This window comes from Meles meles, chromosome 5 (assembly GCF_922984935.1).
Source record: "Meles meles chromosome 5, mMelMel3.1 paternal haplotype, whole genome shotgun sequence".
NCBI classification, from domain to species: Eukaryota; Metazoa; Chordata; class Mammalia; order Carnivora; family Mustelidae; genus Meles; species Meles meles.
In genome coordinates this window covers 97,726,560-97,745,865 of record NC_060070.1, presented here as the reverse complement: position 1 = coordinate 97,745,865, position 19,306 = coordinate 97,726,560, and the positions used below count along the sequence as shown (strand labels likewise).

Below are 19,306 nucleotides of genomic sequence, written 5' to 3'. Positions count from 1 at the left end.
GGTGGGATGTTTTGATCAGTCTTGTCCAATTTTTTTTCTTGCAATGTCATGGGAGTGAGTTGAACATGCAGCTGAATTCCACACACAAAGCAGTCCCTCAGTTCTTATCAACCTCCCACAGCCTGTGAAGCCCTCAGTGTTCCTCTGTGTTTTGCCACAGACATGAAGGCCTTACTCCCTCTCGTAGCCATTATACTGGAGGTTTCCATGATTGTTTTATTTGGATTCTTTGTCAAGTATGATACAGAGCAGAATTCTGTCCAGCAGCAGTACAGCACCAATGCAACAAAAGCGGACAAATTCCTTGAGTTGCATTCTCGTGAGTAAACAATCTACTTCTTATTATCCATTTTGGGCTTTTCAGAATGTGAACGCATTTGGGGGACTTAGAATGTGAAATCTTTGTATTCTATAACCCCTTGAGCTCCACACTGGAGCCCCTTACAGAATCTGTGATACTTATGGGTACTAAGGGGATTATAATTTCGTGCTGAGGTATCTCGTCTATGGCATTGGTCTCTCTTGTTAATGTGTTTGGATAGAATCTGTGTCTATTAAGATATCAGCATAAGAAGCCAAAAATTAAAATAATTGATTAATCTTTTGTGTTACCTACATCTGCTAAATGACATTAATTTTCCCTTAAATCGATCCCTAGTTCTGCAAGGTATAAACATATTACCCCCCAAACAACAACAACAGCAACAACAAGCGTCTAAGGTAACTTTCAAGGGGAGAGCAGAAACAAAGTGGGATATGGAGAAGGGAGACTGGATTTCATGTGGGGGCCCTAAGTGGTATTAAAGATGACATTAGAAGTAAATGGATATACTCTGGGTTTTATAAGCTTCTAAAAGGAAAGCAATTTGTTCCTCTGCAATGGGAAGAAAAACATGGGCACCTAATGTATTTTAAAAGCAGAATCCTTCCCTGGAAATGGTAACTGAAGAAAAGAAAGGATTTAGTTTCAAGTTTGATAGGGAAGACAATGAAATAGTTAACAAAGTAATAATAATTACCATTAACCGACTGCCTATTTGGAGTCAGGCATATTCATTACATCATTAACCAGGGAGGGAGGTGATAATATATCCCTATTATATATATTTTAATAAGGCACACATAATTTTATTATTCATTAATTTATTAACTATTAAATTTATTCAATCATTGAAAATAGTAGCAATGTTTATAACAGTTCTATGGGGTATGTCTAAGCTTTTCAAAAAAAACCCATATGACATTTGTTTCTCATTCCTCCATTTTTTGAAGGGGATTACATAATGGGGAGTATTCTCATGCAGACATAATGACCCTAGAGCCCCTAAATGACTCAACCCATATTATCCCTAGATAAAATATTTTCTAGAATAGCCCAGAAGCTACATGATTGTGGTTATACATATATTTTTTTCCTACATTTTTCCCTATATTTCAAATCAACTCACACAAAACTTACATGACAGCCTACATCATTAGAGCGATTAAATACTTGCCTGTTAAGAAGAAATGTTCAAGTCAAACACATGTGGGTGCCTGCCCAGTGCCGGGAGTTGTGCCAAGTGCAGGCGTCAAGTACAGGAAGGCTCTGCTCCTGCTTGTGAAGCTCGGGGTGTATTACAGCAGTTTGGTTTTTTTAAGATTTCATTTATTTATTTGAGATAGAATGTGAGAGAGAGAGAAGGCACAAACAGAGGGAGCAGCAAGCAGAGGGAGAAGCAGACTCCCTGCCGAGCAGGAAGCCCCGATGGGGGCTCGATTCTAGGACTCCGGGATCATGACCCGAGCTGAAGGCAGCCGCTGAACCAACTGAGACAGCCAGGCGCCCCCTATTACAGCAGTTTTAACTGCAGGGTAGTGGAAGTTATGAGTTTCTCACAAATAAGCAAGGCAGAATATTAATTTATATTTAAGTAAAGTCAGTCAGATATAGGTTTATTCATCCCTCTTGCTTGCATTCTGCTATGCTTTTCTGAATAGCAGAATAGAGCCTGGGGTCACACAGGCCATCCCCAGGCATAACCGTGAAAGTGTGTGGCATGCCTGAATATCACATTTCATGCTACTAATGACTCCATAGATACTTATTTGAGAAACAAGGTATACTGTGTGGGTGTTGGGGCTTCATGGCACCTAACACAGTGCTGGTCACTCTGCTGAGGCAGACAGGTTTTTTTGTTTTTTGTTTTTTGTGTTTTTTTAAGATTTCATATATTTTTAAGAGAAAGAGAGCGAGTGCAAGTAGAGGGAGCAACAGGCAGAGCAGGCAGAGGGAGAAGCAGGGTGCCTGCTGAGTAGGAAGCCTGATGTGGAACTTGGTCCCAGGACCCTGGGATCATGACCTGAGCCAAAAGCAGATGCTTAGCCAACTAAACCACCCAGTGTCCTGAGGCAGACAGTTTGACAAGGAATGAAGTGTGACTATGACAGGCAGCTGATTCTTGCTAAGCTATAGACAGAGCAGAGAAAAGGAGAGTTTAGGGAGAAGGCCCTTTGAAGGCTGTCAACGTTTTATTAGAATTCTACAGACACACATCTGTAATATCTATGGGACAGCAAAACCACAGCCATGATCTTGTTGTACTCTATTACATTAAAATCTACTTGTCTCGTACTCTGAGTAGTTTTTACCCATGTGTGATCTTGTTATGCTATGCCTCAATCATTTGAAAAATATTAATTCACCATTATGCAAATATTTCAAACATTGACATAGTTCATCATATAATAATGAAAGAGGATACTTGTTAATACCACCAGCCATCTCACCAGAAAACCCTTGAGAAATATCAGGAAGCTGATAAGCTCGCAGTGATGGACACAAACTTTCTAAAATTCTATTTTTTTTTAAAGCCAACAGGTACTCCTGGCAACAAATACTGTTGATTCTTTTCCCTGAAATGATAATGTCAATACCTGTCTGAAAAACCATAGTTTATGTCAGTCTTTTATTTCAAGTAAAAATAGAGTTCCGTGGGAAAAAAAAAAAATAAACCTGCTCATTCAGTTGGTACTAAAACAAAAACAAAAATGCTTCATTTCTGGGGCGCCTGGGTGGCTCAGTGAGTTAAAGCCTCTGCCTTCGGCTCAGGTCATGATCTCTGGGTCCTGGGATCGAGCCCCGCATCAGGCTCTCTGCTCTGCGGGGAGCCTGTTTCCTCCTCTCTCTCCGCCTGCCTCTCTGCCTACTTGTGATCTCTGTCTGTCAAATAAATAAATAAAATCTTTTAAAAAAAAATGCTTCATTTCTGAGATACCCATCCCATGTTAGCAGTACTCTATGTGTAACGGCATTTCCATGGACTAATTCCTACAGGGTATTAAAAAGACACATATAATAGGGAGGGCACGTACTGCATGGAGCACTGGGTGTGATGCCAAAACAATGAACACTGTTATGCTGTAAATAAACAAAGAAAAAAAAAGACACATATATGAAGGTCAGTAGTTAGATTAATAATTTTTCCTGCTTCATCAAAAAATTCTTAATTAAAACCTGCCTTCCCCCACCCCCTGCAAGTGAGTGGTTATTAAGAATACCACATAAGAGATTCTTAACTATAGGGTTGTGGAGGGGAAGAGGTGGGGGGGTAACTGGGTAACTGGGTGATGGGCATTATGGAGGGCACGCGATGAAATGAGCACTGGGTGTTATGTAACACTGATGAATCACTGAACTCAGCCTTTGAAACTAATAATACACTGTACGTTAACTAAATTAAATATAAACAAAATATTAAAAAAAAAGAATACCACAACCATCAGCATGGATTGGTACCATGCTAAAGGGCCCATAGCTTTACATAATTTTGTTTCATCATCTCTGGAAATACCAACGCAGAGAAAAAAAGCAAGGAACACCATAGAATTATCATAAAAATAGTTTTCACCTCTCAGACTTCCTGAAAGTGTCTCCAAGACCCCCAGATGTGTGCCAGTCACACTTGGGGAACACTGAAGATATAGGTAAACTGACAAAGGATGTACATGATGTACACTAGACATTAGTTTATGAATTTCAATACCAACGGTGGATTAAGCACATTTTTTTAAAGATGTTATTTATTTATTTGACAGACAGAGAACACAAGTAGGCAGAGAGGCAGAGAGAGAGAAGGGAGAGCAGGCTCCCCGCTGAGCAGAGAGCCCGATATGGAGCCTGATCCCAGGACCCTGAGATCATGACCTGAGCCGAAGGCAGAGGCTTTAACCCACTGAGCCACCCAGGCACCCCCAATCATTTATTTTTAATGATCTACATTTCAGAATGCATTTCTGTATTTACTCAGATATTATTCAGCTCATTTGTTACCAAAAGTTTTAGCAGATCTGGGTATATGTTACAGGCAAAGAGTAACCAATTTATGCAGTGTAAATGATTCCTAGGGAATTGCTTGCTGTTGGTCTAAGTGTTGCCTGGAATTGTTTCTATTCCTGAATTAACATACTGTCTGTGGTTTATGACCTAACAATAAGATACCAGCCTCCAGTAAAACCCTGGGGTTGCCTTTTATTGAATAGTTTTTGCTTACTGGAAAGGACTGGAGGCAATGAGCACAAATACAACCCAAATCCTAGTTTCTAAATACCATTCCCCACTCAGGGGCTCATTGGAGAAATTGCTGGTTCCAGGTCAGGGTAAAAAAAGTACAAGGTCTGCCAAGGATGTAAGGGCTAATGGGGATATGTCAAAGAACACAGTAGCATCTTGCTTGAAGCAGCGCCAACTAGACAAATTGGAGATAAATGGAGAATTAAAAACAATACTGAAGGGTACCTGAATGGCTCAGATGTTTAAGTGTCTGCCTTCAGCTCGGGTCATGATCCCAGGGTCCTGAGATTGAGCCCCATGTGGAGTGTCCCTGCTCAGCCAGACTGAGTCTACCTCTGCTTCTCAGCGCCACCCTCACACCCACGGGTGCTCTCTTTCTCTCCCTCCCTCTGTGAAAGAAGTACAATTCTTTAAAAAAGCAAAAACAAATCAAACAAGTAAATAAATAAAAGAAGAAGAAAGCTGAACAATTTCTAATTAGGTTGGATTCACATTCTCCTGAAAGAGTGCCTTACTGGCAGTGCTCACGCAATATTTGAACAAATGACAAGTGAGAACACATAGTAACAAAAACAGACAAACCCATAAGCAAGTGAAATAAAATAAGAGGGGTATGCATGATGGTACAGCTGTGATCTGCTTCTTGAAGGGTGTATAGAAGCTTTCCAGGTCAAGAAGTGTTGGGTTCGAGTTGGAGAGGACATTCGAGGTAGCAGGCCTATACAACTAGAGGGAAAGGACGGGTTTGTTTCATTCATCTGATGGGGGTGTTGGTAGAAAGTGAGTCAGAATCATCATCTGCATTTTAAGCACAGCTGTGTTATCAGGACTTGCAAGATATCCTACTGCCAGATAAAGATGGAAGTAAAACAGAAGCTTGTTTTACTATTGTCACATTTCCTCTGGAGACTAAAATCACACTCTATTGAGAATATCTGATTAAGACAAGTCTTGGAAATTCTTAAAACCTGTTGGAAGAATTCACAGAAGTTCAATCTCCTTTCCCTCTACAGAGGACATTTTATTCCTTTAATGGCAGTCTTGCTCTATAGAACTAAACCCATGGCCCTCTCTCTAGTCCCACCCATACATTCTTAGAACAGGATACAAGACAATACAGAATCCTGATTGTTTACAGATCTTTCTTATCCACATTTTTTACACAGAATCACTGTCTGTCAAGAGTTTCACAACATTATATATAAACTCTTTAGACCTAAATAATAGATGAGCTTCTTAAGCCCCCTGGTGGCAAAAAGCAGTAACAATCTCTGAGGGGAAAAAAACCATCAAAGCACAGTTAATACGTCCCGTCCCCTCCATTTCAAAACCCAAACAGGCTCACGTTTGTTGATCATGGCCCAACAACAGGTCACATGGAATCCCAGTCCCAATCCCTAAATCCCCTGGGTGGATAATGAGATGAGGATGGGCGTTGTCGCCTACCTGAACTGGAAGACTGTGCAGTGTTCTCCTCGCTGAGACTTCCCGCAAATCCACCCACAAGGAACAATTTTCAGAAATCTATCCTTCCCTTTCTCATCCTCCTCATACTGCCTTTCTTGGGAGGTGGCTGAAAGTCTCATTGCATGGATAGGGTCAAAAGAGTGAATGACTCTAGTGTGTACCTGAATTATGGACTATTATCATTCTCTTAATTCTTTCATTTGCTGCCTTTGTCCACAAGTTAGATTGGATCCTAGGCCACCAAAGGACCCTACTGACTCAATCTCTGATGCCAACCATAGCTGTCTGTCTTGTTACTCATCACAGAGTAATACCTTAGGATAAATCCCCATGCCTCCAAATAGCTCTTCAAATGCCTAGCAAGAGCCTTTGAAATGTTGGGTACCTTTGAAAAGTCAACATCTTCCATCCACGTCTGGGTGGGATCACTGTCAGAGATTAGCTTACCCAATTTAATTTGCAAACTTTGAAATTAATGTGGTCTCCAAGTTGTGTCAGGAGAGAAGGTCAGAAAAGTTCTGCAGAGAGAAATGAAGCCCATAAAGTAAGAGCTTCAGGTTAGGCTCCCCGGGAATCAGGCTTTAAGACAGACATTAGCCTGAAAACAGTTTAGTAGGGACCGCCTTAAGGATAAGTGCATGTAGCAGGAAGGTTTGCTGGGAGAGACCCCACAGGGTATCCTGAGACTGGGATCGTCTAGCTCCATGTGATTTTTCCCTGAGGGCAGGGGATGCTCTTGTGAATCAGTCATTGACCACAGGCTACCCCAGGGAGAGGCAAGAGGAATTCCCAGAGAGAATTGAGAATTTCGGACTGTCAACTGCAACACTCCCTATAGCCAGGGGAAATAGAAAGAATAAGTTCTTCATCTTTAAAAGTGGTGTGTGGGCAGTGTATGACAACATCTCCTACAGTAGACAAAGCCGAGTGGTGTAGTCTCCCTATCCACAAACACAGTCTCACAAGCCTGATGGCAGAACAGTGGGAGAAAGACCAAAGGGTAGTAACATGTCTTTGAGTCCCTGAGAAGCCAACACTCTGCCTTGCCTATTTGTACATCCATCCCTACTGTGCTCGATGCATGGAGGAATTAGTGGAGTCAGGCCTGGCTTCAAATCCTAACCCCAACCTTTAGGCCAATTAATTGAATTCTAACATCGTTTCCTCTGAGATATATATTCTGAGGCATATCCTCCTTCATGCCTATTTCCACTTAAACCCCTGGCTATAAGGGTTAATACTAATTTGACATGAAATGTTTTATTTTTTCTCTTTGGTTTTATATTTGTGCCCATTTTCATCTCAGTTTGCTTTGTGTATCTATTAGGTTAAACCACAATAAGTTGCCAATAGTTGACTCATTTTCATTGAAAATTTGAAGGCAAAAATTTCCGTTTCATATGGTTCAACCAAATACAGGTCTCACTCATGAAGCTATACCTTTCCTGAGGGAAAAGCCTGTGTTCCCACTATCTTATATTTGAGCACATGTTTTATTTATTTGTTTGTTTTTGATCATATGTTTTATTTATAGTGCTTTACTGCATACTCCCTCCCACAGAGGCCATCCCACGCGGAGTACCTCTGTGAGACAGGGCCTTTTCAGTATTGCAGATGAAAGTACCAGAGTTCAGGCAGAATAAAACCTTTGCCCAAGGTCACACAATCATGAACTAGAACTGGGGGACCTTAGCTTACATTTCCAGATACCAAGTAAAATATTTGCTCCTCAAGAGGATATGGTCCTTTTTTTTTTTTTTTTTTTTTTTTTTTTTTTTGCAGTGACTTAGAAAGTGCTAACAAAGACATTACCTTATTGGACTTGAATACTGATCTGATAAGATTTCCAGAGCCAGTGCCATTATACAGATTTGCATCTGTATAATAAATGGAGACTGTAGCTCTTTAATTTAGTCATTATTGCCTCTTACCTTATATGCAGACTTCTATGCCAAATCTTGAGGAGCAAAAGAGGACTGCGTCCTAATTCCTTCAACCAAGAAACTCACAGTCCAGTGCAGGAGATGAGCACCTCATCAAGGAACTATTACACTATAATGCATGCTAAATAAATGCTAATATAGCGTGGCAAATGCTAAAGTTGAAGTGTATTTGGAATGATGTGTAAAAGACAAGAAGACATATTAATTTTCCTGGAGAGAACTGGGAAAGTCTGCAAGAGCGGGTGATGTTTGCGCTGTGCTTTGCAAAGTTTTCCTTAGGTGGGAAGTAATTGAAAACTCTTCAGGTATGAGAGCACATGGTATTCCAAGAAAAGGTGCAAATATTGAACAATTTGCCCAGCGTCTCATGGCTGGTAAGCAGTCAGACTGGCTCTGAAGCCTAGTCTTTGGCTTCCTAGTTAATGCTCTCTCTTTGCAGTGTTTTATATATCGGATGTAACATTTAATAAATGCAATATATTATGATGCATCCCTTCTTCGTTCTCCCCTAACACATAATTTTTCCTTCTTTTTTTTTTTTTTCCAGTATTCCAAGATGTGCATGTAATGATACTTGTTGGGTTTGGCTTCCTCATGACCTTCCTGAAAAAATATGGCTTTAGTAGTGTGGGCATCAATCTACTCATTGCTGCTTTGGGCCTCCAATGGGGCACTTTTATTCAGGGGATCTTGCACAACAAAGGACGGACAATTTACATTGGAATCAAAAAGTGAGCATCCCTTATTTTTCAAACATTATGTTTTCAGAGCAGTTGTTTCTCTGCGTGGTATCTTGTCAGTCAGCCTCCAAACTAGCTGGCACACTGTCTCCCTAAGACAATGAAATATTGTTGGGACCCCAGGACATGAATCGACACTGTGCTCTACTGAGCTAGGTCATCTATTCATGCCTGTATCCTCTCTGGTTTAACTTTAAGGACATGAGAAATCCCCTCTCATTAAAGGTTATTCCTTCCATCTCAGCTACAGGGAGTAAAAAGTCTCCATTAGCTCTTTTTCTACGTGTCTATATTTACATTTTGAAATATAAACACTGTAGAAAATAATTCATTTATCAGATCAATAAAAATAAAGAAAAACCTAAATGAGATCAAGAACAGATGGGTCAGAATAAAGGAAATGCTGGAGTGACCAGAATGTATAGCAGATGGAAAAGAGGAGGGGTAAGGAAATGAGGGTGTGTAAAAGGGCACCTGGGGCAAACACCTGATGTGGGGCGGGGGGTAGGCCCTTGCATGCTGGATAAAGGCATGCTGTGATTCATCCGAGCTCACAGTTCTGTGTTGGGTGTGCATTATCCTTGGATGTATTCTTTCTTTATTCCCTCAGCATAATAAATGCAGACTTCAGTACAGCCACAGTCCTGATTTCTTTTGGAGCTGTCCTGGGAAAAATAAGCCCAGTCCAAATGCTGATCATGACAATACTAGAAATAGCTGTCTTTGCTGGCAATGAATATGTGGTTGGTGAGATATTTCAGGTAAGGATTAGATAATTTATACTTAGTAGCTTTGACATCAATTCTGATTACACCCAAAGGATGTCCACTGTACATAGGGACAAAGATTGGTGATAGAATGATAGAATAGCAAGTGTAATTACAGCCATCACTTATTTGAGTGCCTCTGATAAGCCAGGAGTCTTATCAACATTACCTCATTTCATTGTCACCACCAGACTATAACCTGGTATCATGCTGTTACTGTTGTACAAATTACAACTAATGATCACAGATGCTGAATGACTGGTCCAAATCTGGATTCAAACCTAGATTTTACTAACTCCATAACTCTTTTTATTAAGTTATATTTACTATCAGTGATCAATCCCTATTGTATTTCAACTACTAGATGACTAACCCCTTTTTTAAAAAGATTTTATTTATTTATTTGAGTGAGAGACAGAGAGTACATGAGGAATAGTGCAAGACAGAGCGCACTAGCAGGAGAAGGGGAGGAACAAGGATCCGGAAGCAGGGCTCGAAGGACTGAATCCCACAACCCCAGGGATCATGACCTGAGTTGAAGGCAGAGGCTTAACAGACTGAGCCACTCAGGCACTCCTGACTAGCCCAGTCTAAGGCTTTTATTAAAGCCTAGATCAAATTTCTTCTCCTCCATGAAAAATCACACTGATTCCCCTGAGGATATTTCTGAGCATTCCCCAGTATTTTGCTTGTTTCTATTGAACATTTAATTCCACAGCCAATATTTTTAAAGTTTTTATTTAAATTCCAGTTAGTTAACATGCAGTGTAATATAGTTTCAGGTATGCAATACAGTGATTCAACACTTCCATACATCACCTGGTGCTCATCACAGCAAGTGCCCTCCTTCATCCCCATCACCCATTTCACCCATTCCCCCACCCACCTCCCGCTCTGTCCACGGAAAATGTTTCTGAAAACTTTCCAGGTGACTCTGACAAACAAAACAGTTAATGTCCCTGTCTTTATAGAGTTTACAGTCCAGTGAGAGAAGACAGACCTCGAATAGAGAATCATTTATCACCTATCCACACAAGGCAGGTGCATGCACGCACGCACACACACACACACACACACACACAAATATTATAAATTGAAATACATGCTATGAAAAATATGTAGAGGGGGCTATGGGAGAGCATAACTGGAAGACCTAACTTAGATTGCGGAATCAAAGAAGGCCTCTCTGAGGACATGGTAGTTAAGATGGACCTGAAAGGTACATAGGAGTTTATCAAGTATGAAAATCTAAATAAGTTAATAAGTTTGCATCATTTTTCTACCTTAATAAGTACAATAGGAGCTATGAATCAGGTTTAGCACTCCAACCTTTCCCTCCTGGGGTAGGAGAATGTAGAAGACCAGATCAAATTCATACAGTGTCCTAAAGAGGGACCTAAATATATTGTTTCAAATGAATCTTGGACCTCAGTTGGTTTTCACATCATCATATAGTACAGTGAAAAAAATATGGGAAAGAATCAGGCTTTTTAAAGCTTCAAGTCTTTGAATTGTAATTAAATGAGCCTTAACTGTAATGTCAAATGAATGCAAAGAACATCTTTCTTTTGAAATAAGGGCAGTGCATATCATTTCACTTCGAATTTCCCTAACCTAGAGAAGTTAACTAAAATGAATTCAATGTCCACAAAGACCTAGCACTTTACAAACATGGCCTCACTAAGTCTCACCACAACTATATTAGCTGGTAATATTTCCCACTTTACAGAAGCAGAGAATCAGAGAAATATAGTGATTTGTATGAAGTCACATTGCAAGGAAGCACCTGACCCAGCATTGGAAGTCAGTTCTGCATGTCTCCAAATCCTATATTTTTCTTAAATGTCACTATCCTATTTTATCTTCTTTTATTCTTTCTCTGACATACCCTTTCTTTATTTTTATTTCTTCTACCGTTTAACCAATGAGAAGTCCTTTCATTGACTTTCTTTCTGTAGTTAGACTCAGTTTCACCTCTAAAAACATGAATGTTTTGCCCTTCAGGCTTCTGACATTGGAGCATCAATGACGATCCATGCTTTTGGGGCCTACTTTGGCTTGGCGGTAGCAGGTGTCCTATATCGGTCAGACTTGAGAAGGCAGAATGAGAAGGAGGAGTCTGTGTACCACTCAGATTTGTTTGCAATGATTGGTGAGTAGAGATGAACTTTCCTGATTCAGGACCCAAGGCAAACAACCTCCTCTGGACTGTCTTCCATACCCAGTACTAATATCCCTTTCTGTGCTTTACCACAGGGACTCTTTTCCTTTGGATCTTTTGGCCCAGTTTTAATTCAGCCATCGCTGAAACTACAGAGCAACAGTACGTGGCCATCGTTAATACCTACTTCTCTCTTGTTGCCTGCGTGCTCACAGCCTATGCGTTTTCCAGCCTCGTGGGGAAGAGAGGCAAGCTTGATATGGTCAGTACATATTCACCACCATGGAAGCTTTGCTAAGTGACACTGATGGTTTCCCAGATGAGGAGGTCATTTCTACCTCACTGCTGAGCTGCTGCAACAAATCACAACGCTGCAAACCTTGCAGAATATTTTAAAAATAATGTTCATTTGTTTCTTCATCAAATTTATATTGTGACAAATCAAAAAAGTGTTCTCAAGGAATTTACAGCCCATTAGGGAACATAGTTATGCAAAAATCAAAGATTTGGGGCATATTTCTTTAATGATGGAGCTGACTATCTCCCAGGTCTTAGACATCTTCCTTAGAAACAGGACTTGCCAAGAATAGAAAAAGAGAATAGGGGGAGGGTGTGAGTTGAGTCTGTTTTCCTAACTGCAAATATTCCTCTCAAATAAATAACAACTAAAGGCAATGTGGGGTCTGGAATAAGACTCTGGAGGAAAAAAGGACATTAGTGGGAATACTGGTAAAATTCAGATAAGACCTTTGATAGTATTCTATCAATGCTACTTTCCTGGTTCTATGATTACATAAAAGGTTAACCTCGGGGGAAGCTGGATGAGGGATATATGGAAACTCTGCAGTATTTCTGCAGCTATTCCATGTCTAAAATATCAGAACACATTTTTTTTTTAACATTCCCAAGTTGGTCTTCTGAGTTTCTTTCCTATGAACTAGAGAAATGTCTGTGAAGGAATAATCCACACATTAGCTGCTCTTCTTTTCCAGCCTGAGGGAAGAAAATAATATTGTGATTTCTTTAAGCAGAGCTAAGGACATAGATTTCAATGCTATACAATTTGTTTAATGAAAGAAAATTGAAAACAAGAAAAGAAAAAAAAAATACATGTACAGATCAGTCCTCTCTTAAAAGTAGTGATGAGACTTCCTCCTTAGGAAGAACAGCCAAAACATGATTCTTCTGAGGAATTCTGGTAAATGGTACTGGTTACTCTTTCCACCGTCTTCAAATATTCTCAATACCACACTTGTGAAAGTTGTCTTTCATGTATAATGTGCACATTTTGATGTCTCTACATTCCCTCTTTGAATGTTGGAACGTCATAACTATTGTCTTTCACGTACAATGTGCACATTTTGATGTCTCTACATTCCCTCTTTGAATGTTGGAATGTCATAACTATTGTCTTTCACGTACAATGTGCACATTTTGATGTCTCTACATTCCCTCTTTGAATATTGGAATGTTATAAACTCCACCAAACACGCACCAGCCACTTTTGGTTCATGATAACCACAAATGCATTTCCATACTGAATAAACAGTCATACCACTACTAGAATAACTACATTATATGCACCAGGCCTTCCATCACAACTTCTTTGGTTTTCCTCTCATCCCTCCGCAAGCTGGTCTCACTAACCTGATCACTCAGTCCCTACCGAGGAACCCCAGCGAGAAAGATATCAAATGTCAACTGTTTGGAAGAGAAGCTTTCTGTCATTACAAAGAACCTTCTTTTTAAAAAAAGAATCACTAGCCCTTTGAACTGAGGAATAGACAATGGAGTCCATGGAACCCTAGATAGATTGTTTCGTTCCTTCTGAAGCCCACCTCACTCAGCTCACTTCATTCATGTTTCTGTGCTGCCCACAGGTTCACATTCAGAATGCAACCCTGGCTGGAGGAGTTGCTGTGGGCACTTGTGCAGACATGAAGATTCACCCATATGGTGCTATGATCATTGGGAGCATTGCAGGGATTGTCTCCGTGCTTGGTTTCAAGTTTCTGACTGTAAGTATGACAGGTGCTCTCAGTCAAACTCTGAATCTCTTCCATCATCTTCTGACATTCCACCAGCAGGGAAAAGTTATGAAAATTCCTTTTATCATCACCCCTCCTTCTTCGAGGGTCATTTCCCTTCTTATCAGAAATACAGCTCACAGTTCTGGATCCAGTGGTTTCTACTCTTCCTTGACTACTTTTGTGTACCAGGAAAGAACCTGATATTATTAAATTATTAAAAGAATTAGTGTGAAAGTACTGGTGTTACTTTCCTCAGGGCAGTTTCATTAAAGTTTTTGTTGTTGATGATGTTTGCTTGTTTTGTATAATAAAGAACTCTGTGTCATTTTAAGGGGATTTAGAATATCATCAGTATGTCAGAAAGAGGAGGACTTGAAATCGCTCACCTTCAAATTCATCTACTAAAAACTGACAAGAGTAGTTTTGCCACCAATGTATCCAGATTCTTTGACTTAAGTGGGCTTTAGATATGTATGGCAAAAGGGGCTACAGATAAAATTTTCCTGCATAGTTATTGACTTCAGTATGTCTAACAAAATAATAAACTTCCTCTTTTTACAATTTTAGCCATGTCTTACTGATAAACTGAAGATCCATGACACATGCGGTGTTCATAACCTGCATGGCTTACCTGGTGTGATAGGAGGACTCGCAAGCATTGTGGTGATAGCCTTGGGAGCATCTAAGGCGTGAGTTAAAGAATGGGTTTTTCTGCACCCTGAGGTCCAATGTTTTATCTCACTCTTGGAGGAAATCTGGTAATAAGAAAGGTTTTTCTTTAGCAATCCAGGCCACAGTATCATCCTTACTGAAGCCAAAGAGACACGACTGGGCGAATAAAATTGGGTGGGAAGATATGTCTTAACTAAGGTTATTAATGGTGGTTGGTTTTTGTTTGTTTTAATTAACAGTGTTAATTTAAATATTTCTACCATGGGCAAGTGTATACTCACAGGGCAACATGATAATCATAGTCAGATTATAGTAGACTTAATCTTTTAGTTAGTTTCACCAAAATGGAGGAGGGGACATTTGTGATGAGCTGAGCAGTTCTTTCCTACAATCAACACATTGAACAATGAGTTAGCATAACATGAAGAGCGCTGGATCTGGGGAATCAGGAAACCAGGCATATGGCTCTGCCTTTGCTATTGACTAATAATGGGGCCTTTGACAACTCAGCTTCTGTGATTCTGTTTCCTCTTCTGTAAAATGAGGAAATTATACTATTTATTCTCTAAAACCCCTTCAAGCTCTAGCAGACCTAGATTCTTCCCAGAGAGGTCATAAATATTTAAATGGCTGGAGGAAGAACAGTTATCAGTCAAATCCAGGACAAAAGTGATGTCAAAGGCCATCAGTTGTCACTTTTAGGTAACAAGATTGGAACATTTTGATATGAACGTCATCTGTGTAAAATAGCTAGGAAGACCACAGAGTCCAGATCACTCAGGTATTAAGGAAGCAGGAATTAAAACTCTCAATTTTTAAATTTTTAAATTTAAATTTAAATTTTTAAATTTAAAATTTTTAAAGCCCATTGAAAGCATGAAGAAAAGGTGAATATGGTTGAAAATGACTCAAAGTGACTACTGGCTAGAGTTGAATAATTTGAAGAGAAAAATTTCTTTCATTTTCCCAGATTAAAATTCAAGTCTGTTGAAACCAGTCATGATAAATATTTGAAAAAAAATTGTTTAATCATATTTTCTACTCAGTAGAAAGTTGGCTTCCACTTTCATGTCTAAAACTGACCTATTTCTTCTCTTTGTTTTTTTTTTTTTTTTTGTCCCCTTTGCAAAATTGGAGAACAACCCCAGAAATAGCCACATTTTCTTGCAGCTCTCTCTGGGACCTAACATGCTGCTGAGACAAACACTAGCATATTTGAATGCAAATCAAGCATGACAAAAACATGGGTGCATGAGCTCAACTCCTAAGTGCTATGGTGTGTACACAATTTTAAGATGTGTCTCATGATGAGAAATAAAGGAACTACTGAGCATCATGCCTGCACGAGTTGTATGGATGCAATAAAACAAGACTATCTGGCTCTCACAGGCTGGGTCTCACTGGGTGGCCTTGGGGTAGGTTCTGTAGTTGAGAGTCAAGTTCTTAGGTATTCAGGTTGATCAACCACTTCTCAGTATGCTCAGGGGGACTTGGGGGAGGGGGGTGGATGACAAGCCTTGGAAGGCCTAGTCATATGGGTGAAATTCATACACATCTCACACACCAGATAAAATATTTTGGCCAAGAGCCAAGACTGTTTACTAAGATGTTTCTATTTAGAATACTAAAACCCAAATCAGGTTTTTTGGTAAGCATAGAACAAGAAGAAGTAAGGATTCTTAAAAGTTATCTGTGCACATTATGGCAGCCTAATTCTAATAATGCAGTTAATTTTGTTAAACCTCATGTTTCCCAAGCCCACTTTATCAAGGAACATTCTTTATCAAAAATATCTTTTAATACCTTGGAAAAATTTTGGCAAATTCTGGTAAAATTAACAGGCCATTTACAAAAGAAAAGTATCAAATGAGTAGATATATATTAAATATGAGATCTCGTTAGTGATCAAAGAAATGCAAATTAACACAAGCTACCAATTTCTCAGTTATCAAGTTGATAAAGATTAAATGAATCATGATACTGAATGGTAGCTAATGTAGAGAAATGGGGATATGAATTATACATTTTTCTATTTCAAATGACCCTTAAGTATGTAAACTTTTATTAAAAATTTCATTTTTAGATACATTTTATTTGAGGGAAATTATTGGGCAAATTCATAAACATGTTCATAAGAGGATGCATTCTCACAGCATTTTAAAAAATATGACACATTGGGGGGTGCCTGGGTGGCTCAGTGGATTAAGCTGCTGCCTTCGGCTCAGGTTATGATCTCAGGGTTCTGGGATCGAGCCCCGCATCGGGCTCTCTGCTCCGCAGGGAGCCTGCTTCCTCTCTCTCTGCCTGCCTCTCTGCCTACTTGTGACTTCTGTCTGTCAAATAAATAAATAAAATCTTAAAAAAAAAAAATGACACATTGGAAGCAACCTAAGTATCCAAACTCAGGACTATAATTACAGTATATTTTTAGAATGTAGTACTTGGTAGTAATTAAAATTATGATCCAGGTCTACACTTACTAGAATCAAAGGACACTTAAGGATTAATGGGAAAATTAGTATTATAACATGATTGCCTTTTTATAAAAATATATGTCTCTATTTTACATTTTTATACTGATTAAGATTTGAGGGAAATTAAACTTTTTCCCTTCCTTTTCTGGATTAATGTTTTGTCAAACTCTTAAAATGAGTGTGTGTTACCAGTACAATAGTACAATTTTCACATAGTAGAAAAAATTTAAACCCTTCAAATAAAAAGAGAAAATAGAAATCTGAGTTTAGTACCTTCTTTCCCTTGGATGATAAAAATGAAACACCGAAGATGAATTACCAAGACACTCTCATTTTCCAATTGTTTGCTTTCCCATAATCACACATTTAGTCTTTCAGCAACTATTTATGAATTTTCTGCTAAGGGTGAGGTGCTGTGCTAAGGAGGTATTCACATTCCTAGTCCTTTTTTGCCACTCCTATACCAACCTTCTGCATTTTAATAGTTTTTTATGACATTCTTCCAATCTCAAAAATTATGAGGTTTTTTTTTTACTAATTTTATTTTAAGGTAACTGTGTTTAAAATGACTTACAGAGATTTTTAAAATATATTCAATAAGTTGTATTTACACTCTGTGCTAAAATTAGCTTTTCTGATCTTACTGATTTTTAATTAAACTGCAATTTTCCTTTTGGGATAGGATGAGGAAAGATGGCCACTTATGTTTATTTTGTACATTACTCCATCCTCAATGTCTAGAAGGGAAGGTGGCACAGAGTGAGGACTCAATAAATATTTGTTGAATGAATCAGATCGAAGATTTGAACCTGGTGCCATATTTTTAGAAAATACTAAACTCTTTCTAAGGAAGATCTTTTCATCATTCCTGAAGAAAAATATGATTTTTGTTTGAGTGCTTATGAGGACTTTTTAACATTGCTCAAGAATTTAATAAAATAAAATACAAAATAAAACAAAATAAAATATACATACAATATAAATATACATACAAAATAAAAATACAAAAAATAATTGTAAATTATTTTCTTTGCTGGTGTAATGCTGCGTTCTGGCCTGAAGATGGCAAGCATCCACTCCCTCAGGAAATGAGAGTCCTTTGCTGGTATTCTGGAAAAACAACACTGGTCTTTTCTTTTGGCTTCCTAGGTCTACCATGGTGATGCAGGCAGCGGCTCTAGGTTCTTCCCTTGGAACGGCCATTGTTGGAGGGCTGATCACAGGTCAGGATGAAAAGCAAACACTTCCATGTGCTGCATGTGGTCAGCATAATAGATGATAAACATATCGACTGGTAAATTTGAAAATATCCTAAACTTCTGACAGTAAAGTAATCATGTAAGCTCAAGGGGATGATTTTATAGAAACATATATATGTATATATATTTTTTTAATATTTTATTTTTAAGTAATCTCTACACCCAATATGGGGCTTGAACTCAGACACCAAGATCAAATGCTGCCCCGTAACGTACAGTAGTATTTTTATTACTATGCAAGTAAGTTTTCCTTTTCAGCATCATAATGTGACTTATTTTCTCCCTAATCTCATAGGTTTAATTCTCAGGTTCATTGTCTGTGTCCGGCCACCCACGGAATTCTTCTTTGATGATTCTGTATATTGGGAGGTAATGTACAGCGTTCTAGCTAAGAATGTAAATGATGACTATACCAGTGAAAGTTCTGCTCACCCGAAGGCTAAATGTCTGTTTGGCATCCTTGTGATAAAATTGGATAAACTGCCTAATTATAGAAAGAGATTGAGACAATGTATCCAGACAGATAAAATCGGAAGTTAAGGTCTTTTCCAAAGCAGAAAGGACATTAAGACAGAATTTAGTAGGCAAACGTCTTTTGCTCCTCTGAGAGCAATAAAAAGCTTCTCATAAATATAATAGGAATACCAGGAAGTAGCATGAGATTTTATACCATATACATGATTAGACAAAAACAAGTAGAATATGGAAGTTTGAAGAATCTCAGTGAAGAAACTTACAAGAGTTTTATGAAGAATATCGTCTTCTTTCTATCCTCCAGTTTCTACCTCTTTACTCCATTGACATTTTCCCCAAATTATTTCCTGCAAAGCTTAAGAGTGATAGGTATTTCGATGTGTTCCGTGGGATTGTCAGGAAAAACAGCTTTGGTAAAGAGAATGTAGTCAGGGTGAGTGAGGTAAACAAAGGTAAACAAAGAATCTTTGTTCTTTTATTTTTCCGCAAGACAAACAATTGTTACTCCTAGTTCTTTCTATTAAAATACCTTTTGTGTTTCAACCCTAACCTCTGTCAGGTCCAAGTGAAAGAAACTATTAAAATACCCTAATTTTGTTTTCTTTAAAGGTCCCCAAGAGGGAAGAAGGTGACAATGAATGAACATGATGGCCACAACCAGCCAGAACCTAAAGACTAAATATCATTCCTGTGCTTCAGTTTCCTTTCCCATTATCTAAAATCATGTTTAACAAAAAATTTTTAAAAGGCAGCATCCAACAAGAACA

General features: G+C 38.7%; 1 protein-coding gene across 1 annotated transcript; it reads left to right on the top strand.

The window, feature by feature from the left end:
- Nucleotides 1–162: 162 nt before the first annotated feature.
- Nucleotides 163–19,181, top strand: RHAG (Rh associated glycoprotein). The gene is made up of 11 exons (XM_046006820.1): nt 163–319; nt 8,510–8,693; nt 9,313–9,463; nt 11,474–11,621; nt 11,726–11,892; nt 13,511–13,648; nt 14,228–14,349; nt 15,105–15,113; nt 17,956–18,029; nt 18,361–18,434; nt 19,149–19,181. Exons 1-11 carry the CDS (start codon nt 163–165, stop codon nt 19,179–19,181), a joined length of 1,257 nt encoding a protein of 418 aa, XP_045862776.1.
- Nucleotides 19,182–19,306: the final 125 nt, after the last annotated feature.